General features: G+C 40.1%; 2 protein-coding genes across 4 annotated transcripts; both read left to right on the plus strand.

Moving 5' to 3' along the window:
• The first annotated feature begins 342 nt into the window (after positions 1–342).
• LOC115788599 (C-type lectin domain family 4 member E-like) lies at positions 343–5321 on the plus strand. The gene is made up of 9 exons (XM_030741702.1): positions 343–425; positions 528–608; positions 1991–2071; positions 3827–3940; positions 4076–4153; positions 4352–4417; positions 4559–4710; positions 4826–4950; positions 5040–5321. Exons 1-9 carry the CDS (start codon positions 362–364, stop codon positions 5263–5265), a joined length of 987 nt encoding a protein of 328 aa, XP_030597562.1. The 5' UTR covers positions 343–361; the 3' UTR covers positions 5266–5321.
• Positions 5322–12511: 7190 nt separating this feature from the next.
• Positions 12512–18451, plus strand: LOC115788419 (hepatic lectin-like). Of its 3 annotated transcripts, XM_030741430.1 has the most exons (9): positions 12512–12624; positions 12781–12864; positions 14564–14680; positions 14921–14974; positions 15218–15274; positions 15362–15412; positions 16808–16959; positions 17075–17199; positions 17290–18451. In XM_030741430.1, exons 1-9 carry the CDS (start codon positions 12561–12563, stop codon positions 17477–17479), a joined length of 894 nt encoding a protein of 297 aa, XP_030597290.1. In that variant the 5' UTR covers positions 12512–12560; the 3' UTR covers positions 17480–18451. The 3 variants fall into 3 exon arrangements, with proteins under 3 accessions (XP_030597290.1, XP_030597292.1, XP_030597291.1); XM_030741431.1 differs by lacking the exon at positions 12781–12864 and having other exon boundaries at positions 12545–12624; XM_030741432.1 differs by lacking the exons at positions 15218–15274; positions 15362–15412.
• Positions 18452–24929: the final 6478 nt, after the last annotated feature.

A 24929-nucleotide genomic window follows, 5' to 3' on the forward strand; every position in this document is an offset into this window, starting at 1 on the left:
AGGGAGTTTAGAAATTACCATGTTTCCTTTGTTTAATGATGACAGTAGATTCTGTAAAGATGGAGATATTAAGTAACAACTCTTTTATCAACAGAGTAAACGCAACCAAAAACTTTCTTTGAATCACTGAATAATAATAATAATAATAAAGATTGGCACATTAATGTTAGTGAAATAGCTGTTACAGAAGATTTCATAATTTTATCTACACCAAATAGGAAGTGAATTACCTCAAGTTCAAAAAAAGATTTTTACAGAAGAGGGTGGGTTCTTGGAAAAGCCTTTTTTTAAAAGTTGTCTGCATCTTATGAAACCTCTCTTTTACACCGGCTTATACAAAGCAGTCACACACAGCAGCAAAATGCCTGAAGCAGAAGTGCTGTACTCTGATGTGAAGTTTAAAAAAGGAAAGGGGGCGGTCAAAGGTGAGTCTCATCTATCAGGAAAGGTTTTTCAGGTTTGTGTATAATGTGAGTACAATAATTTTTTTTTTTTTTTACACTAACTCATTTAATGTTTTGTTGCAGAAGCCGTTTCCTCATCGGCAGACGCGACTTACTCTGAAGTCAAGATCTCAAAGACTCAGCGGTCCACAGCAGAGCAGCCTGGTATGTAAAGACGAGTAATTAATAAACAGGAGATCATGAAGCAAACAGTCGACAGAGGAAACATTTTATTTCTAAAACAGAACAAAAATGTGTCCTTTGGTCACACAGAGCTCTGTCCTTGGAAACCAAACATGAGCCTGAATCAGTAAAAGAAGAACATGTAAATGGACTAGTTCTTATATAGTGCTTTTCTACTCAGATATGAGCACTCACACAACACGTTCACATTTACCCCATGCACACGCATTCATACAAGCACTTCCATGATTAATGAATTAAGCTAAGTGCTTTAATCATCTAACATTCACTCACATTCACACTCCGACGGAACGGTCGGAGAGCAACTTGGGGTTAAGTATCTTGCCCAAGGATACATTGGCACGCAGCCTGCAGTAGCCAGGAATTGAACCACTGACCTTCCAATCAGTAGGTGACCTGCTCTACCTACTGAGCTACAGCCACCACCCTGTAGAACACTTGATTTGTTCTAAAATCGTAGCTGGATGTGATGAAATCTAAAAAAGAAGCATGAAATGTGTGCAACAAACAGCCACGCTAAACTTTTATAGCAACATCTGCACACAATCTATATTTGTCGTTACATCACAACCTTAGTTTAAGACAAAAGCAGTGATGAATATGAGATATAAATTCCAAACATTACAGCAGCATCAAAAAGTGACTGAAGTAAAATTAATAATCAAAGAACATTTTTAAATATTGCAGCTGAAGAGTCATCAGACTTTATTGTAAATATGACGTGAATTTAACTGGACAACATCACACCTGCTAAATGTTTACAGGCATTAATGCTTCTGAAGTTTATTTCCTTCTTTCAGCAGTTTGTTTTTACTGGAAAATATTAGAGAAGTCAAAGTTAATAAAAAATGAGGAACGTGACTGTGAATGAGTAATTCTCATTTAAATAAACAAGTGAGTGTGTGAGTGTGTGTGTGTGTGAGAGATGGTATCTACTTCATTTAAACAAACAAGTGTGTGTGTGTGTGTGTGTGTGTGTGTGTGTGTGTGTGTGTGTGTGTGTGTGTGTGTGTGATGGTATCTACTTCACATCGGTGATGTGTGTTACTGAAGAGGAAGGGCAGAGCTGAGTTTGAGGTTTTTTTGGGGGGGGGGGGGGGGGGGGGGGGCAGTTTTCGGCCAAAAATATATTTTGTGTTTCTTCTTTAGTATTTAGTGAACTGCTAACTTTGATCCCCAGCAGGCCGAGCGTGAACAGGTACACCCGGAGCATTTACTGTACTGGACAACATCACACCTGCTAATTGTTTACCTGTCTCACTCCTCCTGAAGTTTCTCACCTTTTAGTTTTATTTTCAGCAGAAAGAAGCGAACTAAGTTCCCTTTTTACTGTTTTGTTGCAGAATCCGTTTCCTCATCGGCAGACGCGACTTACTCTGAAGTCAGGATCTCACAGACTCAGCGGTCCACAGCAGAGCAGCCTGGTACGTGAAGACGAGTAATTAATAAACAGGAGATCATGAGGCAAACAGTCGACAGAGGAAACATTTTATTTCTAAAACAGAACAAAAATGTGGTCATCCAGAGCTCTGTCCTTGGAAACAAAACATGAGATTCAATGAGTAAAAGAAGAAAATGTAGAAAAGAAATGTAGATTTGTAACTTGTAGCTTCATGCTGACTGTTCTTTGTGCTTTAGTTCTTCTTCACTGCCCACTTAAAACCTTCTCTTCATTCACTTCCTGATGTTTATGTCACTTTGTTATTTGTGTCTCCTGCTCATGTCCTTTATGGTTCCAATAAATAAAATGTTACAGTTAGAGCAGTGACAGAAACTCCCCAATACTGGGCTGCCAGACAAACTAATTCTCAATAACATTTCTACATAAACGTATTGTCTCTCCACATAAGGAGACTGTTGGGTGGAGGGGTCTGGGGTTTGAACTGTGTGTGGTAACATTTTTCTTTTATTTGGTTTACAGCAAATTTTGACTTATAAGTTTTGTTTTCACAGTTTGGTTGAATTTTCTTTTTGAATCTAAACGTCTTTGTCAGGCTGAGGAAAAGAGCTACAGCTGTCTGCTAGTCAGGAACCTGCAGTACAAAACATTTTAAGATCTCACCTCCACTTACTGAAATGTTATCCATAATAAATATACAATATAATTCATTTTACAGGTTCAAATGATCCACTTCTAATTCAGTATATTAACATTTGTCTCAGAAGACGTCTAATTAGTTCTTCATACAAATGAATCATGTTAAAAGTATTAGACTGTGGATGTATGTTCATTCCTGGTTACAAATGTTCCTCCATACAAGCACACAGGAGAACAAATGTGTGTTTCTTTAAAGCTACAATTTGATTCCAGGTCAGTCTTCTTCCTCTTCTTCTTCGACTTCTTCTTCTTCTTCATTGTCTTCTTCTTCTTCGACTTCTTCTTCTTCTTCTTGCTTGCTTTAAGGGTCGCCATAATGAATCATCTGCCTCCATCTCACCCCATCCCCAGCATCCTGCACCGGCACCAGCCCTCTGTATGTCCTTCTTCACTACATCCATGAACCTCCTCTGTGGTCTTCCTCACCTCCTCCTGCCTGGGAGCTCCATCTTCGGCATCCTTTGTCCAGTATCTCCACCCTCTTTCCTCTTCACATGTCCAAACCATCTCAGTCTCACTTCTCTAACTTTGTCTCCAAACCGCTCGACCCAAACTGTCACTCTGAAGTACTCATTTTTAATCCTCTCCATCCTCGTCACTCCCAGCAAAATTCTTATGATCTTCGACTCCACGTCTTCACCTCCACCTTCTGTCTTTTTGTCAGGGTCACCACCTCCAAACCAAACATCACAGCAAGTCTCACTTCAGTGACACCAGCTCCTTCCACCTGTTTGTGTCATAAATCACAGCTGACACTCATCTCCACCCTGCCTGCACTTTCTTCTTCACCTCTTGTGTGTGCTGGCTATTGCTTCAAACTCTTCATCACCTCTACTCCTTGCAACTTCATGCACCTTGTTTAACACAGATTGATAATACAGGCCTTTCAAAAACAATATATAACAATAATACAAACATAGGTTAAATCACAGGTTTGATATTGAAATAGGCAAGTTCTGAATCTATGGGAAGGAGACACAGAGATGACATTAATACCTAAAATCTGTCTCAGTACAAGTCTGAACCACATTTACACCACACATCTCACATCTCTATTATGTTTCCTTCTCTCACTATTCAGAGGTTCCTCCGCAAGCTGTGGTGAGCAAGAGGTCAAAGGTCACCTCAGAGAGAGTGGCCCTGCTGGTTCTCAGTGTTCTCCTGGCAGCTGCTCTCAGTGCTCTGTGTGTCATCAGTGAGTTCAAATTAGAGTTTAATTAGAATCAAAGTAACATCAGTTCTTCCAGTGATGATCTGAAGATACTGTGTTTACATTCTCAGAGCTGTAAAAACTAAAACCTGACTGACTGCTTTGTTAATGTTTGATCAGCATTTGACAAAATGAAAATGAAAAATGAACTCAAAAACCTGGAAGATCAAAGAATGACGTGTGAAAATAACCTCACAGGTAAACAAACACAGCTGTGATATTTGTTTAGTTTCTGACCTTCAATCTGATTCAAAGTGGTGACAAACTGCTGAGAGATCTCATTTAGTTCTTTTTAAGATTTTTATCTGCTGTGAAGGATTTTTGTGGACCTCTTTTCATTCAAGATGCAGTTAAAAAAGTCCTGATTAAAGTAGATTTGATCCTTTATTCTAACAGAGACGCTCTCTAAAGTAAAAGCATGCAGCACTGTGCAGCCCATCTGTCCCACACCTGAAGTAAAAAGTAAGTTATGGATTTAGTGTTTGACACATCTGTATCCTCTGATTAAAGAAACATTGATGGACTGACAGAAAAGCTGAGTTCACACACATGAAGAGTGATTTCTTCCATCTCACTGAAGTCTTTGCTGTAATCTCTTCAAAGATGAATCCTGTTATACATGTAAAGCAGGCTGGGAGCATCATGGAGGAAAGTGCTATCATTTCTCCATCAGTAAATCCTCCTGGAACAGGAGCAGAGCTTACTGTAGAGCTGAAGGAGGAGACCTGGTTAAGATAGACAGCAGGGAGGAGCAGGTATGAAACACTGCTGCAGCTTCATGTTCTCACATGTTTGATCACATCTTTATGTTTTATCATCTCAGCACAAAAAAGTCTAACGAGGTCATTTTCATCATCTGTTTCTGTTCAGAGTTTCCTGGATGGAAAACTGAGAGACTTAATGAATAAAGATGAGGACAAGTTCTGGATCGGACTGACAGACTCAGCAGCAGAGGGCAGATGGATGTGGGTGGACAACACATCACTGACTGAAAGGTTTGATTGTTGTAAAATATATTTTTAATTTCCAGAATCAAAGTTTCCAGTTTTTACTGAACCAGTTCTTTCTGTTCTTCATCTCTTAGTTTGAAGTTTTGGAGCAACAATGAGCCAGATAACTGGAATGGAACAAAAGGGGAACATCCTGATGGAGAGGACTGTGCAAGGATGGGAGAAAAAGGTGGAGCTAAAGATCTGAATTTGTGGTTTGATGCATTCTGCTCAAAGCTTCACAAAAGTATTTGTGAGAAAGCAGAAGTAACTGGACATCTTAAATGTTTCTCTAATTCAGTTCAGCCTGTTGAACACTGAGCTGCAGTTTTTTAAAGAAATCTCAATAAAAACAAGAAAAAACAAAAAGAAACAAATATAATAAATATGAAATGTTATGTATCTGATATTATTGATCTGATTATGTGCTACAAATGTGGAACAGCTTGTGAAATTTATTAAACAGTTTTCAATAATGAATCCTCGTCTTTTTGTAACTTTTAAACAATTAAAATAATCATAAATCATTTTGGATCCAGTGAATCAGTGAACACATCATAAAACTACAGAAGAAACTATGAAGTATCATCACCTTTACAGGAGTAATGGATGTCAGTGTGAATAAAACTGGACCTTTACTGTGTTTAACACCTGATTGGTCTGACACCACGCTGAACTGTTATAACTGACAGACACATAAATGTTGTTGTATCTGCGCTCAGCTGCACTGCAGTCTGATATGATCATTTATTATTACATATGTGCTGTTAGCTCCTGTAAAACTGATCAGCCCCAAATCAGCAGTTATGATATTTCCCTGTGGCCTGCAGAGGGCTTTCATCATCTGCATCCAGTTCAGCCTGTGAAACAGCAACTTTTAGAGGTGATGTCACAGAGAGAAAAATCAACCTTCATCAAATTAAATGAATATTTTATATCTGGAAAGTTTTCTTGTTCTGATCTGATTACTATTTACAACAAAGTGGGAGCACGTGAGGAATTATTTATTTATATTTTATTAGTATTTCTGCTCTGAAAAAATTAAAGGTATAAAAATGAAATGGTTTTATAAAAAGATTAAAAATTGAGAATTAAAGCAAACGTTCAAAGAAGATAAAGACAAACTAAAGGCAGCGAGCAAACATCAGTGTTTCCTGCAAATGTTGCACCTGTGAGAATAAAATCAACATTAAACACAGTGGATAAAATACCTCATGTGAGGAAGCTACACATTTATTTTTCTTTACATAGAAAAGCTCGGCTCCTCCTCAGGAAAATGTCATCACTTAATTTTCTGTATTCTGGTGAATTTGTTTTTGCACCAATTTGTGTGGAAAAATCTGTTTTTGTAAAGGAAAACACAAAAATCAGACGTCAGATCAGAAGAAGCTGAAATCGATGCAGTGAGGCTCTTTGTGTGCTGCTGTCAGATATTCTCATTGGTTCTGATCCCTGCAGTCTGATATCAGGCAGCTTTTGAGTCTGTATGTTTAAATATGCATCTGTCAGCAGTTAATATCAGCAATAATTAACTCTAATTATCAGCTCCTGGATTTATCAGCTCAGATGTGTCTCAGCAGTATTTCTGATCATGTTCAAAACTTTCTGCACTTTCCTGTCACACAGATCTGTGTTTGAGGATCATTTTTAGGACTCGTGCACATCTCAGCTTCATTACTGCGTCTGACTGAAAACAGGAAGTGTGGGCAACATTATTAAGATTACTTAGAAACCTGCAACTGCACCGATTTCAGACTCTCAGATGTGAGTGAACTTGTTCTAATATCAGAGCCCTGCTTGTGTTTCCTTCTGGCTGCCACTGAAATCACAACGGAGAAAATATTCATAAAAAGAGTAACTACTGGTTGATTAATGATCTCATGTGTTTTCTAAGTCCTCAGCTTCTTTCAGTCTAAACCTGTGCACATGCTGACAGGTGTCACATCTGTCAGCATGTGCTGAGTGGAAATTGTTGAATTTTGTTGAATGTTCAGTACAAACAGGCTTTTACAGTGGCTGAAGAAAAGTCCAAAATACAAAAAGGAACAAAAAGCAGAAATTCAAAAACAACGAGGAGGTAGAGCCAACGCTGGGAAAACACAGGGACTTACACCGAGAGAACAAAAGGAAATCTCAAAACTCAAAACTTGGTAAATATGATGTTCAGGAGGAGCCTCACAAAAGGCACATTTTGGGTTTTATGCAACAATGAATCCAATCTGATGGCAAAGCAGCCCAAAGGGCAGTGAGCTTACATCAACATTGGGGAAGCACAAGAAATTTGGTGTTGTTCCACTTTTGGTGGGCCCTCTGTGATTAACAAAGTGTGTTTTACTGTACAACACAATGGCAGATCTTAACACCTCTTAACCATCCAAAAAGATCAGCTTTAGTCTCATCAGTCCTCAGCAGGGCAGGTTTGGATAGCTGTAAATCTGTCACACTGTCACCATGATGAGCTGCAGGTTCACAGGTAACTGCATCAAGCTGCTTTAAGGTGGAATGAGCAGCGTGAAAACTAAAGTCCACACAAGGCAAACATAAACTAAACCAGAGGAGGGCAGCACAACCACATCTGTGTGTCCTGGTCAGTTTGTGTCTATTAAAATAAAATTAGTTTACATTTAAAATAAATAAAATGGACTAAAATATCCCACCTGACATCGATATTACTGAAAGTAATTAATTATTGGAAGTTAATGGAAAGTAAAAAGCAGTTATTCAAACATGAAGCTGTGATAAATGTGGGTGTTGTACGTCAGTTGTTCCTAAGAGCCCAAACAAGGAAGTGAGGAAACAATTTTGGGTGAGACTTTGAAGAAACAGCTGGACTAACTCTGAAGGCAGAACCTGGAAGGATGAGCCGTCCACAGAGAGAAGGTAAGAACATTAATGTGGAGGTAAATGAGCAGGAAGATGAGGAAGAGGAGGAGGAGGGAGCTTCAGTCAGACCTGAGAGTTTATCATCCATGTTCTGGATCCATGTTCTCACACACACACACACACACACACACACACACACACACAGACACACACAGACACACACACACACACACACACACACACACACACAGACACACACACACACACACACACACACACACACACAGGGTGATCAGCTGACACTAACCAAGGATGATGAGATGGGAAATAAAACTGGAAATCAAGACAAACAGAGAACAAAATAGAAAGAAGACGACAGCTGCACACAGAGACACAACCCTAACACACTTCACTTGATGGAGGAAGGCTACAGAAATAACACAAGACTGTACAAAACGAACCCTGAGCAGAATACCCATGAAACACACAGGAAGTGACACAAAGAACTGAGGTTACAAATACCAAAGAACACAAAACTTCACACTTTCTTTAAAGATAACGCAGTTTGAGGTCAACGTGAAAGAAAGGCAGATTTGAAATGTAAAAATGAGGTCAGAGGTCAAATGTGACATCATATTTGGATGCAAACTATAATGTGATATTAAGAGCATTCATATTCCATCATTTCCTAAATGTAGCCAACACAAACAAAGCCAGCAGAGTTTTAAAGATAAAAGACATTTAATGAAAGTTTGACTTTATTTGACCTTGATGAAGAGGTCAAAGGTCAGAGTAATGTGATAGTTAGAATGTCCATATACAGTGGTTACGGAAAGTATTCAGACCCCTTTAAATGTTTCACTCTTTGTTTCACTGCAGCCATTTGCTAAAATCAAAAAAGTTAATTTTATTTCTCATTAATGTTCACTCAGCACCCCATCTTGACAGAAAAACACAGAAATGTAGAAATATTTGCAAATTTATTAAAAAAGAAAAACTGAAATATCACATGGTCATAAGTATTGGAGAGGGAAAACTCCTGAAGGAGAGAACTGTGTGAGGATGGGGGAAAACAGGTGAAGCTCCTGACCTGAAGAGCTGGAATGATGCATCCTGCTCAGATCCTAGCAGAAGTATTTGTGAGAAAGCAGAAGTAACAGAACAGATTAAATATGTATGTACCTGAGATTCAGTTCAGTGTTAAAGAACACAGTGGACTGAAAGTAACGTCACAGAGAGCAAAAACCATCAGCATAAATAAATGTGAATGTTTTATATTGATTTTTCTCCTATTAATATGATGGTTAAAGTTGTAAAGAATTTACCACCACATTAATGTTCAGAAACAACACAAGTAGCTGAAAAACTTTCACAGTCTGTGGCCCATGTCTCTGAATGGCTAAACCAATCTTGCTTACAACTGAATGTAAACAAAACTGTTTCAATGTTCTTTTCTAAATCAAACATTGCAAATAATAAAGCAGATATTTATGTGACAGGTGAAAAAATAAAAGTTGTGTCAGAATTCAAATACCTAGGTATCTTAATAGACTCTAGACTAACTTTTCAGTCACAGATAAAAACGATCTGTAAGCGAGTGAAATTTAATATTGCAAATTTCCGTTACATAAGATCACACCTATCACTTCAGGCAGCTAAAATGTTCATGTACAGTATGGTTCTGTCTCATATCACCTACTTTCTTACAACCTGGTCACAGGCAAACAAAACAACACTCAAACCTTTAGAGTCACTTTACAAACAGACAATCAAAATTTTGGATAGAAAACCATCACGATATCATCAGTGTGCCATTCTACAAAAGCATAAGCTTTTAAGTTGGGAAAATGTCATCAAGTATTCAAATCTCTGTCTGATATTCAAAATCATCCGTGGTCTGTCATCTCCTCCACTCAGTCAGTTTGTTAACATCAGAAATGCCACCTACAGAGTAACACGAGGGGCGGCCCGAGGAAACTGTGTTGTTCCTCTCAGGAAAAGTGCCTTCAGTCAGAGCACCTTTTCAGTTACAGCAGCACAGGAGTGGACCTGTGTCCCTCAACACATCAGAGAACTGACCACATACACTCTGTTCAAAAAGCATCTAAAAAACTGGTTCATAACACATCAGATATGTCAGCATTAATAGGATTATGGACAGTGTCTCCCCTCAACCCAACCCTGTTGCCACTTGTGTCTTTATGTTATTATGTAGTATAATTTTTTTTGTCTGTATTATACTTAACTAGGATTCTGTTTTTATCAGCAGGATATGAAGAATTATCTGTTTTATTGCTCTTTTATATTTGTTCATTGTAATCTTCTTATTGTTGTTTTTTAGGTAGACAATTTTAAGATCTGTCCAGGGACAACAGATGAAAAATAGCCTTTTGGCTAATTCTGGTGCATTTACTGTAATGTTAATTAATGTACACTGCCCCTGTCAAATAAACTAATAATAATAATAAACAACAAACAAACAGTCCAAACAGGTCTTCCTCTAACCAGTCTGAGTATTAAACTATCAGAAATGTCCAGAAACTATTTAAGCTGGTTTGAGGAGGTCAGCCTAGCTCTACTGCTGACTCCACCAACCAGCAACACCAACAGTTAAGCACAATCAGCAGTCACGCCTGGCATCCACAGCTGTCCTTTATGATCTGGTGCACTTGGTGTGATGGCTCTGTAATATTTTAGTGTCCGGGAAGTGAATAGGCCTCAGGGATCTGTTAATTTTCAGGGGCTTTAGTAACGAGCTGTAACACTTACCCACCTTTTAAATGCAGGATATTTAATTTAAACAATTTAGCAGCTAAAGCGAAATAAATTAATAAAACTCACATAAGCAAATCACCCTAAATTTATGTTAACCTGACTAATTTATTTTAATTTATTCTACGTATCCACGCCTCGGCCTGCAGCGCTGCTTCCTTCCTCCGGCCGCACTAATCGAAGTAGGGAATCAATAATCCAGTACGAGATTCTTCAATTCCTTCTTAGATTAAATCCAGCACAAATTTGCAGAGAGAAACACAGAAATGATAATCAAATGTGTAAATCTACAGCGTTCAGGTGATGGTCGATGCTCCGGCACGCCTCGTTGAAATTTCTAACAGCAAACTCCAAAATCCTTCTTCAGATGTCCGAAAAGAAGAGAACCTTCACAGTTGCACATCTTTGTATATACACACACACACACACACACACACACACACACACACACACACACACACACACACACACACACACACACACACACACACACACACACACACACACACACTTTCCATCCTATCACATCTTGATCTTTTTGTGTCACAAACTGTCTGAGCAACATCCTGCTGCACTTCCTCCTTTCATTTCACACAAACACAGATCAGCACGTTTTCTTAACATTATACTTTCTCATTCATTATATTTATTAGATTTATACTTGATTACAATTACATTTAATTAGAATAATGTATGATTGATTACACATTATACACTCATAGTAACACAGTGTGACTCCAACCACTAAAAGGCCGCTCTGGGATGGAGCATCTCTTCACAGCACCTTATTTAAGCTGACTGAACGTCCATGCAGCCACAGCCTGGACTTAAACCCAGGACCTCGAGGGCGACGGCACCAACCACCACACCACCCCCACCCATCTGGAAACATGTGACTAAACCACTCAAACATATCAGCAGGACTTTTACAGCCACATCTTTTAAATAAAAGAAATAAAATGGACCAAAGTGCCATCATATTCTTTTTAAGTTGTTTTTCCAGTGATGAGTCTTTTTGTAAGATTATTCTTCATGAATTTCTATTTCCTGTCTTCTTCTAGTTCCTGTGTAACAATTTTAGTGTTAGTTTCTTGTTCCCATGGTTACTCGTGATGGTTCGGGTTATTTTCTGACAGTTTGTCGTCTCCTGCGTGTTTCTTCACTTCCTCCCGTGTCTCATTCTCTTCATCATCTGTACCTGTGTCTCGTTTTCCTGAGCTGATTAGCCCAATCAGCCCTGAGTGGATTTATTCTGTTCTTCCTGTGTGATTCCAGTCTGTTAAGATTTAATGAACTTTTCTACTGTTGGACCTTTGTGGACTTTGTGTTTCTGATTTTTCACCACCTTTAAGTTCAAACCCTGATCAGAGTTAAACTTTTTTAAGTTTGTCTAAAATTCATTTTGAATCACAAGAACAGTTTTAGGGTTGAAGTCAGACCAGTTTTTCTCTGCTAAATGTAAAATAGCTTACTATTATGGAGAGTTTTCTTAGTGGTTACAGTTGAACCACCTGCAGCCCAACATCAACACTAAGAAGGTGGTGGTGGAGCTCTTTACATCAGGGCAGCCGCTGCAGACAGGAACAAAATACCTGGAAGAGAAAACTGGACCAATCAGTCTCATCAGTCAGGACCAGGACCTTTATTCCTGCAGTGGTCCTCAAACGTCTGTGGCACCACACCGAGGATCATTTGAGCCAATCCTGTACATGCAGTACCTGAGAGGTCAAAATTCCTCTCATCATGGAAATTATTTTTGCATATTTGTGCATGTTTGGAAAATCAAAAGACTACAAATTATTATTATAGTTGTGAAACGTGGTCGGTTAATTGTGTGTGTTTGAAACCTTCAGCAGTTTAGAGCTCGTCAGACGTGAGCAGCTATTGGGCACTTTGTCCACACAGAAAAGGAAATTACCACAGGATTTCAACTTTTAGTGGGAGGAAGTTAAACCTTCCTCATTTCTAGTGCATCTTGGAAACGTCTGTTTCAGTCTCACTGAAAGACTCACAGCAGTAAAATGCCTGAAGCTGAAGTTCTGTACTCTGATGTGAAATTTACCAGAGGAAACCGGGGAGTCAGCGGTGAGTTTATCTTCTGTATTTGTGAGTGAAGATAAAATCTTTGTCTGGCTTTGAGTGAGATGTGAACACAGTGAATTTTGAAGCTCCAGTTTCATCAGCAGCCTTCATCAGTACTCACAGCACTCTGAACAGGAACGTGGTTTCATGTTTTTGCAGGAGAAGCCGTTTCCTCATCGCCCGACATCATTTACTCTGAAGTCAAGCTTTCAAAGACTCAGCCGGCCACAGCAGAGCCGCCCGGTTGGTAAAGAGTCGCACTGACAGATTTTCTCCATCACATCAGGAGTTCTCTTCACTCTTAACGCTGTTCTCAAATCAGTAACACTTCCTCGCCCGTGTTAGCGTTCCTCACACACTGCTGCTGCTTCAGACGGGCTTCACTGCTGAAGACAGTTTGTAGCTCTGGGAGTCGGCGCTGCAGACCTCTCACTTTCTCTATTCTTTGTTTTCTGAGGAGGAAAGCTTCATGTTTCCATTTCAGCAATTACAGCGACTGTAATGCATGAGCACGTTTTACTCTTCATTAGGTCTAAATTTGTTGCAGGACTCTTTTCAGAGTCATTTCCTTTGCACTTCTTAAAAATATCTACTTCACACTTGGTGAGCATGCAGCTGAAGAGGAAGGGCGGCAGGAAGTTTAAGCTTCTATAATCCTCAGCTAAAAGTTTATGAGCCTTTCTAATAATCTGTGAGGCGTTTAGGGAACTACTGAACTCTGGGATTTAATGAAGTCAGCATGTGGACTGTAGACTCCATGTTTTCAAGTTCTTTCTTTCTTTCTTAAAATTAAACAGGCAGACAAACAATAAAACAGGTGTGACCATATTTAAAGGCTGAGGTGTTACCAGCTAACGTGGAACCAGCTGCTTAGATAAGCAGGTCCATCCACTCTGATATGAAGGTAGATGTTATGGAAGCTCGTTTCCAATACTGAAATAAATAAATATTATTTTGACATCCATTTTAGATAAAATTTCAAGTTATTTTCTCAGAAGTTTGAGTTCATGAGATGAAACCGATTAACAGATTAAATCCCCAAATTTTGACTTATGAAAGGTCAGAAAAATATTTTTTCTTTGGCAGAAACGAGCTTCCTGAAGATGACACTTCTGGTTACCAAGCAAACAGCTCCAAACATCGACTTTGCAGAGAAACTGCTGATGCAACAGCATCCTCTGGTGTTAACAAGCGCTGATAAAAGCAGCTTAGCCCTCATAGAAAAATTAAACTCTACTGAAATGAGCAACAGAGACTAAAACTTATTTCTGTATCAGGTTGTAAAAATTGGGCTCGACTTGCCTCAAGTCGTCATTTAAGGAACATTTTGGCTCCTTGCTTTGTTTCAGGTCACCTTCAGTGTCAGTTACAGTTTGGGTTAAAGTCATTTTCTCTGTAATTAACAGGTTCCAGATGAAGACCATATAAGGAGACAGGTGGATGTTTGGTCACTAAGAGTAATAAAATCATAGTTTAGGGTCAAATATGTCTCTTTACAACTTTAACCATGTCAGGAGTTTCTTCTCCCTTTCTTTGGGTTATCAGTGTGATTACAAATATTTACAGCATCCTAAACAAACATGAAGCATGAGAACATTAGGAGACCAGTGTCTCCTCCTAATGCTGTAAATATGCAGCAACAGAAAAAAAGAACAAATCATTTCTTTTTCTGGGGAGTAATTAAGTCAAGTACTGCTTTACTTTAATTAAAGTACCAAGTAACTGAGTGTATAGATAATTTGAAGGAGGGGCGTCATGTTAGCCTGATTTTCAGACTGATTTAATTATAAAAAATAAACTGAAGCATATATAACTATATTTAAAGTTCATCTAAAAAATCTGCATCTGAAGCCCCAAAATATTTATATGATTATTTATTAAGTGTTGTTAGCGGAGCTTACTTCACATCTCTGTGACATCCCTGTCTCTGCTAACTGTTCAGAGGGGTCCCAACAAGTCAAGTCATTGAGCAGAAGGTCAAAGGTCACCTGGGAGAGAGTGGGCCTGCTGGTCCTCGGTGCTCTCCTGGCTGCTGCTGTTGCTGCTCTTGGTGTTACCGGTGAGTGGGTGCAATGCTTTTTCTGATTAAAAGTCAACAGGAAACAAAATGATGTTTTATTAAAATAAAAACGTAAAAGAATTATTTTTATGTGTTTTTCTCAAACTGACTTTTTGACCTTTTTTCAGCACTTTTGTAAAATCCAGAAAAATCTGAAGGGATCCAAAAAGTCTTTGTCCCGTTTCAGTGAAACGCCATAAATGTTACTCAGAGATTTGTTTGTTTCTGTGTTCTGATCAGTGTCTGAAAACCTGAGGAACAAAGAAGAGCTCAAGAAACAAGAAGAGCTCAGAAGTAAGGTTCAAACTTTATGTTACAGACTTAAACTTGGGTTCACTGATTCACTGACCCTCTACACTGTAATTTAAACTGTTGAAACATTGACTTCACATTAATTTCCCACCTTGTTCACTGATTTTAATCAACAGTTTTTAATAGAATGAAAGGTTTTTGTGAGTTTGTTTTTTAGTTTATAAAAAGTGAGAATCCTAATGAAAAGCTACATGATGACAGATCATTTTCTTTTGTATATAACAGAAACAGAAGCATGCAGCATGCAGCAGCCGACATGCCCTACATGTCCTACAGTAACACGTAAGTTAGCTTCCTGCTGCCTGCAGATCACAAACCTGTGAAATAAATGAGACTGATGGCAGTCGGGTTGTTTTATCTTCAAAACAGAAGCACGCAGCATGCAGCAGCCGACATGTCCACAACCTCCTGAAGTGAAAGGTGAGTCAGTTTTGGATTTTATCTTTACAACATTTGTATCCTCTGATGATGATTAAAGTCACATTGATGGAGCGACAGAAACAGGTTAGATTGTAACCTTCAGCTCCTCAGCGGAGATGGACGCACTTTTCTTCTCTCCCCAGCCCTTCCTTTGTATCCTGCTTTGCTAATTAGAGCCTGTCTTCACAAAACTTCTGAACTGGAATTTATAATTATGGATCTGGTCAGCTGGTCTCTTAACGCCATTATTTTGATCAAATTTTCACCATGAGGAGATTGGGGGAAGGAGAACCCTATTCCCTCTTATCCAATTGACATTCCCGGCTTGCTACGTTATAGATTCCTGTGTGGGTGGAAGATGACGTGCCTGGCCGTATTGTCGATGGAGGACACACACATTTGGCTTATTGACACTAGGATTTCTCTGAATTGGCCCTGGAGATACCTGGCTTGTCGTTACAATTCAGGAAGTCTGGGCAGCTGTTGGGCTGTGTTAAGGCTGCTTATGACGGGTTATGCAGAAAGGTACAGACTCAAACTCAGACTCTGTCTATCTGGAGCTGATTGGAGGGATTACATCTTGGAGAGGTACCTGTTTCTGCACGGCGAAGGATTGAACAAGAGGATTCGGATGATTGGATTGGATTTTTTTCACCACAGAGAGGTGCCAGAAAGACTGAAGGCTGTCAACAAATGAATCAGTACAGTCTGTACCAAAACAAGTCATAGAATCAGGAACTTGGCTCCCTGGCATTCTTGAACTGCTGATTATCTCAGTTTTCTCCTGGATGTTTGTAAACAGATGCTCTGCCCCCCCCGCCGTCCTGTCGTCTTCTGACCTGTGTTGGACTGATCTCCCTGACCTAGCTGCTGATGAACTCTACATCTTATCAGAACTGTTAGCCGAGGAGGGGAGTTGACTCAGCCCCACAGTAGCCTGATCCCCCCTCTCACCTCTGCTGGCTCCCTTTCCAGCCCTGCCCCTCCCCACCCTACTGCTCCCATGCTATATGCTTTATACTATGCTTTACTATGCAGAGGTTTTTTTAACCTCATACTGTGCCCCCATTATGGGGAAAATTATGAGATGATTTTTTTCCTCACCTGTCCTGTTGTTTTGCTCTGTTTCCCTCTTATCAAAGGTAGCGCTGGTAAAATGGCAGCTTGACCTCAGACACCTGTCCTCCTGTTTGTGTTCGTCTCTGGCTTTGTACTTCTTGGATGGGTGTTCTGTTAACTGTAATTTCACCATTGTGGGACTAATAAAAGAAACTTGAATTTAAACTTAAACTTAAACTGCAGGACAGAAGGAGCCTCCTGCTGCCTGCAGCTCACACAAACATGAAGAGTGATTTCTTCAATCTGACTGAAGTCTTTGCTGTAATCTCTTCAAAGATGGACCCTGTGATAGATGTAAAGCAGGCTGGGAGCATCATGGAGGAAAGTGCTATCATTTCTCCATCAGTAAATCCTCCTGGAGCCAGAGCAGAGCTGAATGTAGAGCTGAAGGAGGAGACCTGGTTAAGATAGACAACAGGTGGGAACAGGTATGAAACACTGCTGCAGCTTCATGTTCTCACATGTTTGATCACATCTTTATGTTTCATCATGTCAGTGCAGAAAAGTCTAACAAGGTCATTTTCATCATCTGTTTCTGTTCAGAGGTTCCTGGATGGAAGAGTGAGAAACTTAATGAATGAAGATGAGGACAAGTTCTGGATCGGACTGACAGACTCAGCAGCAGAGGGCAGATGGATGTGGGTGGACAACACACCACTGACTGAAAGGTTTGATTGTTGTAAAATATCTTTATTCATTTCCAGATTCAAAGTTTCCAGTTTTCACTGAACCAGTTCTTTCTGTTCTTCATCTCTTAGGTTTTGGCTCATCGGGGAGCCGGATAATTGGAGAGGGAAAACTCCTGAAGGAGAGAACTGTGTGAGGATGGGGGAAAAAGGTGGAGCTCCTGACCTGAAGAACTGGAATGATGCATCCTGCTCAGATCCTCACAGAAGTATTTGTGAGAAAGCAGAAGTAACAGGACAGATTAAATATGTATGTACCTGAGATTCAGTTCAGTGTGTTAAAGAACACAGTGGACTGAAAGTAACGTCACAGAGAGCAAAAACCATCAGCATAAATAAATGTGGATGTTTGTATTTTATTTTGTTTTGTTTTGTCACTTTGTTATTGCATCTTTGCTGTTAGACCAGCGCTGCCATTGTCAGTAAATAAAGATGCTCAGGCTCACAGGAAAACAGTACGTTATGATTAGTACTTTAAAAGTGAAAAACCAACTTTTGGCCTCAGTGTTTAAATGTCTTTGAAACAATTTAAAACCTTTTTTTGTTTTTGGTTGAAAACAATAATTTAACCAACATTTTAATTAAAACAGGAAACATGATGGATACATTAGACTTGCATCATTTTTCACCTTCAGTTCCTACAGTTGTCCCCAAATATTTAAGCATGTACTACACACTGATGTACAGTCAAGCCTAAAGAGGAGAACTTAAAGGGACAGTTCAGGTAGAAATCAAATGAATATATTTGCCTGTAGTGTTATTGATCCATCTACACTGTGTTTCTGCCTTCTCTTGATTTCAATGAAAGTAAAAGCTCTTGTCTGAGGGCGCTCAAAGCCTTTCTGTGTGGAGTTCTCGCCACACTTGTGTGGTTTCTCTCCCACCATACAAACACATGCATGGGTTAACTGGTAATTCTAAATGACCTTAAGTGTGATGTGGTCACTTTTCTCTCTGTGGTATACCTGTTCAGGTTGTACAGCCTCCTGTGTGTCAAAGATAAAGATCATTTAAAGTGTTAACAATGTAACTGTTTCTTCATGTGACACAATAATTAACAACAAGTAAACATGAAGAACTGTATGAAGTCATTTTGAGGTGAAATGAGAAGTGACAGGATATCTCCATGTTGATGCACACATGATGGCTGACTGCACTGTTTCTGTTCTTAACAGAGAAACAAGATTTTAAGTACATAAAGTTTATAATAAAAAAACTAAATCTTTAAATTTCATTCAGAGAAAATGTCCAGTTGTTTGTATCATTGTGTTGTTTATATTATTGTGCTGTTTGTATTATTGTGCTGTTTGTATTATTGTATCCACTCTGTTCACTTTTGTGTCTCCTCTGAATGTTGGTGAAGCTCCTGACTCAGCAGGGAAAATCAATCAGAGGCTTTAATAACAGTGAATGATAAGTTTACAAAAAGGCTTTACTGGTAATTTTAAGTGTCCACTGAAATTAGTTGGTTTATATAATCAATAATTAATAATACTTGTATTTTTTAGTCTGTATGTGTGAATCATGTATTCATGTTAGCAGATCTGTAGCTGTTGCTGACAACAATGTATTTGTCATCATTAATATATTTTTATAATTGATCTTAATTTCAGAACTAGTATAAGAACATATAAATAACTAATGCACATTTTATATCCTTTATAAAGAACTTTTTCAAATGGCTGCCAAGTGTGCCACAGCCAATCTCACACCTACTGTAGTCACACATCCCACAGTGTGTGAAACATGTTCACACTGATAAGGTTACACAAACTTTCTCACACTGACAAAACCAACAGAAAACACTGTTTGTGTATCAGACAACAACATCTCACTCACCTAAACACACACACACACACACACACACACACACACACACACACACACACACACACACACACACACACACACACAGGGTTAATTACTGGTGGTGAGCTGAAGCTTCTTCCTGAGGCTTCATGTGCACCCCCCCCCCCCCCCCCCCCCCCCCCCCTGCTGGTCACAGACTGTTAAACAGTCAGAAAGATTATATCTAATTTTATGACTCTGTAATACTCTCAGGACCCCCCTGTAACAGTGCAGTCATGGGAATGACTGAAAAGTAAATGAAATCAATAAATCAATAAATATATTTAATGAATCTTCATGTGTTCATTCATATAAATTACATTTCTATTTTTGTTTACTGTATTAGGGTCACGTAATGCAACAATCAAATCAAATCTAATATTACTTCAAATGTTTATCAATGAACAATTTTGATGACTGTTCCCCGTCATAATGACTGCTGCAGTGTTTTAACGAGGTCAGAGGTCGTGAGTGTGTCTGTGCAACGACTTTATTCAGAAACAAAATCTGTTCCACTGCAGTTCAGACGATTCCTCCTTCAAGGAAAAACTTCTCCTGCTTTGGAAAAAAATCTTTTACAGGTGCAGATGAGGCAGGACTGCACAAGAGCTCCACAGCACAGTGTGTGTGTGTGTGTGTGTGTGTGTGTGTGTGTGTGTGTGTGTGTGTGTGTGTGTGTGTGTGTGGAGAAGCATACACAGATCATGTGACAGTCATAATTAATCCAGAGTGACCTTAAAACAAAATAATTACCAGGTCTGTCACAGCATCTCGTGATGATGATGATGCTGCAGATGGAGATGATGGGACCTGATATCAGTGGTGCATTCATATGTTAGCTGTTTGGTAGCCTCACTGGCCTTTGTTGGACTAAAGAAGTCAGTTTGTTTGAAGTGAGGATCCAGCATGGTGGTCGGTGACATGATGCTCATACTTTGGAGCCTGATGAGGTGCTCGCCCAGCTCCCGTCTCAGTGGGATTGGTGAATGGTTTCCTCCTCCTGGAGCATCCGCTCTACCATTTTTAATAATAGTATCACTTTTGAGGATGTTTTTTTCTTTGGACATAAAGGTGTGGAACAGCTGAGAGGTCATCATCAGACCTGCAGTCTGAATCAAACTGCTTTAATAGAACACAGCATGGGTATACTGGAATAAACATTATACTGGGATAACGTGATGGCGTGGTGGTGCAGCGGTTCGCACGGTCACCTCACAGCAAGAAGGTTCTGTGCTCAAACTTTCCTGTGGCCTTTTGCTTTTCTTCAGCAGTCCAAAGACATGCTCGTTGTGTCAGTTTGTGTTTCTATATAGGTCTGAATTGTAGGTTCAGGGCAGACACAGATTAAATCACTACATGATTATGTGTGAGAAAGGTCAGTGTGGGGTTAGTCCAGGGTCAGGTGGACCAGAACCATCCTTTGATTAGGTAGTTTAGCTCCTGATTTATTGATTTTTTAGTGTGTTGTCTTTATTAGATAACATGGTGCTGGAGAGTGGAGCAGGGAGGCTCACAGCAAGGGGTCTTGGGTCAGACTCAAAACCATGTTGCTGTATTTCAGCCTTTCAGTACTCGGTTGCCTGCTCACCCTGTGAGCTGATCTGGCAGCTTTCTGCCTGATTTTGTGGCCTGTTGAGAAACAGGGTTGTTGTTGTTCCTCCTGGCCAGAAGATGGCAGTCTCTGTTGGTCAGATACCTGCTGACTGTTGGAGAGTGGAGGTTGGTGACTTTGGTTTGCCATGAATAGATAATGTTGTTGTTATTGTTGTATTGAGTTGAGTGTGTTTGGTTTGGGCTCTAGATTTTCAGCTGGGACATTACTTGTTGTTACCAAGGGTGGGTTTTTATTTGCTTTGTGTGCACACAGTATAACTTTTATTATTGCACTCTTTTTAGTTCTGGGAGCCACTTTTTAATGTAGTGCTCACTGACAACTGCCCGGCTTCCAGCACAATCACAATGTGACAAATATTTTTGTTGTGGTATCATCGGCCACCCTACGAGGAACCAGCCTTTAGACCGATGCCTAAAACAAGCACACACAACCACAGTCCCAATAATAATGCATAATAATCAATAATGCACCATCAGAGGCTGCAGGCTGGCGGCCAGCCTGAAATGATCTCTTTTTCATAAACAGATGCTATTAAGCTGGTCACTCATGTACAAACACAATTTCTCACCACATAAATATTAGATCTGGAACAACAATGATATCAAATATAGAAATCAGACACATAAACCAGAGACATAAACTGGAACTGGATCATCTCTGTACATTTGGTGGAAACCAGAATGAAACAGTGATACATCTATTTTGGAATTGCTGCCTCACAAAAATCTTCTGGCTTGAAATGAACTTTTTTCATAAAAAGGTACGAACATCTCTTTACAGGACACATTTATAGTATTTGGCACAGATAAAAGAGTTCTTAAGGATAAAGATATACTATTTGTTGTTAACCTGTTTGTGATTCTTGGAAAATATCACATCCATACCAGGAAATTCTCACACCTGAAGCCAAAGTTTAACACATTTTATGCCCGTCTCACTGTTTATGTGAACAACCTGAAACCTTAATGCCAAAAAAAGGTAACACAGCGCACTGAGTCCTGGAACGTTTCTGATATCCAAAACCAAGACAGGGGATCAGAACATACAAGGACACACACACACACACACACACACACACACACACACACACACACACACACACACACACACACACACACACACACACACACTGCTGTCACTGATCTGGAATCAGTATTTAGAGCGTCACACTAAGCTGTGGCCAAAGCTTAGGGAACACACACATATGCACACACAAATGCTGTGTGTAGGCAGTGTAGATGATTGTGATCATGGCTGTTTAAAGAGGCCTGTTATTTGGTTTCAGCTGTGATAATGACACCCAGGTGCTTATTCTAATGAGGTGTGACTGTTTTTATTGATGATTTATTTCCTGTTTGGTGAAAGGGCACGCGGCAATCATAACATTTTTCAGCTAAAATTAAACGGCGCTGCCTTCACTGTTAAAAACTGTTTGTTAAACTATAATCAGATGCAGGATTGGAACAGTCCTCCACAGCCATCATTCACAGAGTCACACTAACACATTCACCCTGCTGTAACCAGGTCTCTGTAAGGCAGAATAAATGAGCCTACCATTAATTCAACTGAATGTTTGCAGTAAAATGCTGTACCAGATCATACAGTAATTACAGTCCTCAGTGGTAAACAGGCTCCTTCTTATAGAGCGCTTTTCTAGCTGAGCACTCAAAGTGCTTTATACACCATGTTTTGCATTCAGCCATTCATACAAGCACTTCCTTCTACAGCTCAGTGCTTCCTGTCTTACATCCACACACATTCATACTCCGACGGCTGCATCAGAGCAACTCGGGCTTCAGGATCTTGCCCAAGGATAATTTGGCATGCAGACTGAAGCATCCAGGAATCAAACCACCAACCTTAAGATTAGTAGATGACCTGCTCTCCCACCTGAGACACAGCCACCCCAACTTTTTTAGTGTTTAGGAATGTCATTATTTTTAGTTTCCTCGTGTGCTTACTGCATATCATTAGTTGTATTTAAAGCAAACGTGTCATCCATCTGTCTGTTTGCTTCGACTTTCTTCCAGGGTCGTAGGGCGGCTGGAGCCTATCCCAGCTGCCAGGGCGAGGGGGGGGGTGCACCTTGGACAGGTCACCAGTGTGTGACAGGGCTGAGAGAGCCCTGGTCCATGTGAACCTTTCACACTCACATTCACACCTACAGCCAACTTAGAATCATCATTAACCTGACCCCACTAATGTTTTGGTATATTGGCTTTCTGGGCCAAAGGTAACCACAAGTTTAATGCAGCTTTCATATTTGTGTGCTAAACATTTAGGCTAATCTTGCACAGAGACTGCAAGCAAAAAGAAATCAGTGAACATCCACAAACAGAAGTAATTTTAGATGGCATATGATTGCCTTTTTTATTATTTTCAAATTTAGAGTATCCAATTAAATCAAATTTTTAAAAAAGGAGGGAGAGAGAAGAGAAAGTAAAAAAAAGAAACCCCCAACAACCCCCTGTGAGCAAACACTCGGCGACGGTGGGGAGGAAAAACTCCCTTTAAGCAGGAAGAAACCTCCGGCAGAACCAGGCTCAGGGAGGGGCAGCCATCTGCCGAGGCTGGTTGGGGGGGTGAAAGGAAAAGAATAAAGAGGGAGAGAGAAGAAAGAGATAGAGAGGACGGCTGGAGGACAGAAAGGCACAGAGGAGAGGTCAAGGTCCAGGAGATGATGGAAGGTGGTGGCAGACGAGGCGAGCTGTGTTTCAGCTGGAGAAGCAGCAGAGGTTCTTGAAGCGCTTTTTCTTTTTGAGGCAGCGCTCGTGCAGCTCTTTGTGCTGCAGGATGATGGTGTGCAGATCACTCAGAGTTTCTGCATTCTCAGCTTCAAGTGTTGTCCACTTTATCTCCAGTTCTTTAACTCGGTCATGCTTTTCTGCATGCCTTTCTTCTAGATGCTTATATTTCTGCTGCTGTACTTCTTGTGCTTCCTGCAGGTCCTCACATTGACTCTGCACTTGTTGAAGCCTGCACTGGATGTCTCTGTGCAGTTTCTGTTGTTCTTGCTTCTCCTCGTGCAGTTCCGTTATTTTGCATTGAGCATGTTTGTACAGCTCTTCCATTTCAGCATTTTTGCTCACCACAGCTTCCATCCTGCTCTGCAGCTCTGCACACATTTTCTCCAGATTATCCTTGTGTTGCTCCAGTGTTTTGGATTTCTCCTCTAGTTCTCCGTTCCTCATTTTAGATTCTTGGAGAACTTCTTGCAGCTTTCTCTGCGATTTGCCCAGTTGGTCGTTCTCCTTTAGCAATTGTATGTTTTTTCCCTCCATTTCATGGAGTTTGCGCTGGATCTTTTTGTGCCTCTCTTCCATCTTCTGGAGCATTTCCCTGGGCTTTGCTTCCTTTTCTTTGAGGACATCTGCATTGCTTTGCTGGGCTTTGTGAAGCAATCCTTGCAAGTTTTTATTTTGTTTCTGCATGTCCTCAAATTTGGCCTGCACCACCCTGTGCTTCTTTTCAGTGTCTTCCAGTTTGGATTTGACCTCTGTGTGCTTCATCTTCAGTTCTTTCTTCTCTTTAAGAATTGTTACTTTTTTTTCCAATGCTTGATCAAGCATTTCCTGCAAGCTTTGGTTTCTTTCCTTCATTTCTTGCAGCTTTGTTTCCAGCTTTGTGCATTTTGCATGCTGATGTTCCTGCTGGATAAGCACGTGTGTGTTTCTTGTGACACCTTCATTAAGCTTTTCTCGCAAGCCATCATTTTCTCTCTTCATGTCTTGGAGCTTGGATTGCAGCTCTGCATGTACTGCATCCTGCTCTTCCTTCTCTTTCACCATGTCTCTATTTCTTTCTAAGGCTTCATTCAACTTTCCTTCCAAGTTTTCCTGATTTTCCTCCATGTCTTGGAGCTTGGATTGCAGCTCTTGGTGTTTTCTCTTTTCGCCACTCGGAGTTTGCTGCACACATCATCTACATGAAGTTTGTCCTCCTGCACACGGTGATCCGATCCACTTCTGTGGGATTTAGGCTGATCATCACCGTCGAAGGAGTCGGCGTCAGTGTCAACTGAATTATTTTGCCGAAAACCCCAGTAATGGGCGTCACTTTCAGGATCAAGGGGGATTTCAGGCAGGTCACCCCATTCAAGGGGGACTTCTGACTTATCACCCCAGTCAAACAGGTCGCTTTCTCCTGAGTGTTGAGACATGCTGTTGATTGATTGACTGCTACAGATTGAAAACTTTCCAAATGCTTCGTGCTGAAGTTTCAACTGCTGCAAACACGGCTGCTGCAAACA

The sequence above is a fragment of the Archocentrus centrarchus genome, chromosome 11 (genome assembly GCF_007364275.1).
Source record: "Archocentrus centrarchus isolate MPI-CPG fArcCen1 chromosome 11, fArcCen1, whole genome shotgun sequence".
NCBI classification, from domain to species: Eukaryota; Metazoa; Chordata; class Actinopteri; order Cichliformes; family Cichlidae; genus Archocentrus; species Archocentrus centrarchus.

What these genes read in the sequence shown, in the direction of transcription:
- LOC115788599 (XM_030741702.1), top strand. Translation starts at nt 362, where the DNA reads ATGCCTGAAGCAGAAGTGCTGTACTCTGATGTGAAGTTTAAAAAAGGA. An exon ending in TAGACAGCAGGGAGGAGCAG is followed by an intron (nt 4,711 to 4,825) that starts GTATGAAACACT and finishes GTTTCTGTTCAG; the next exon opens with AGTTTCCTGGATGGAAAACT. An exon ending in AACACATCACTGACTGAAAG is followed by an intron (nt 4,951 to 5,039) that starts GTTTGATTGTTG and finishes TTCATCTCTTAG; the next exon opens with TTTGAAGTTTTGGAGCAACA.
- LOC115788419 (XM_030741430.1), top strand. Translation starts at nt 12,561, where the DNA reads ATGCCTGAAGCTGAAGTTCTGTACTCTGATGTGAAATTTACCAGAGGA. An exon ending in TGCTGCTCTTGGTGTTACCG is followed by an intron (nt 14,681 to 14,920) that starts GTGAGTGGGTGC and finishes TGTTCTGATCAG; the next exon opens with TGTCTGAAAACCTGAGGAAC. An exon ending in GAAACAAGAAGAGCTCAGAA is followed by an intron (nt 14,975 to 15,217) that starts GTAAGGTTCAAA and finishes TGTATATAACAG; the next exon opens with AAACAGAAGCATGCAGCATG.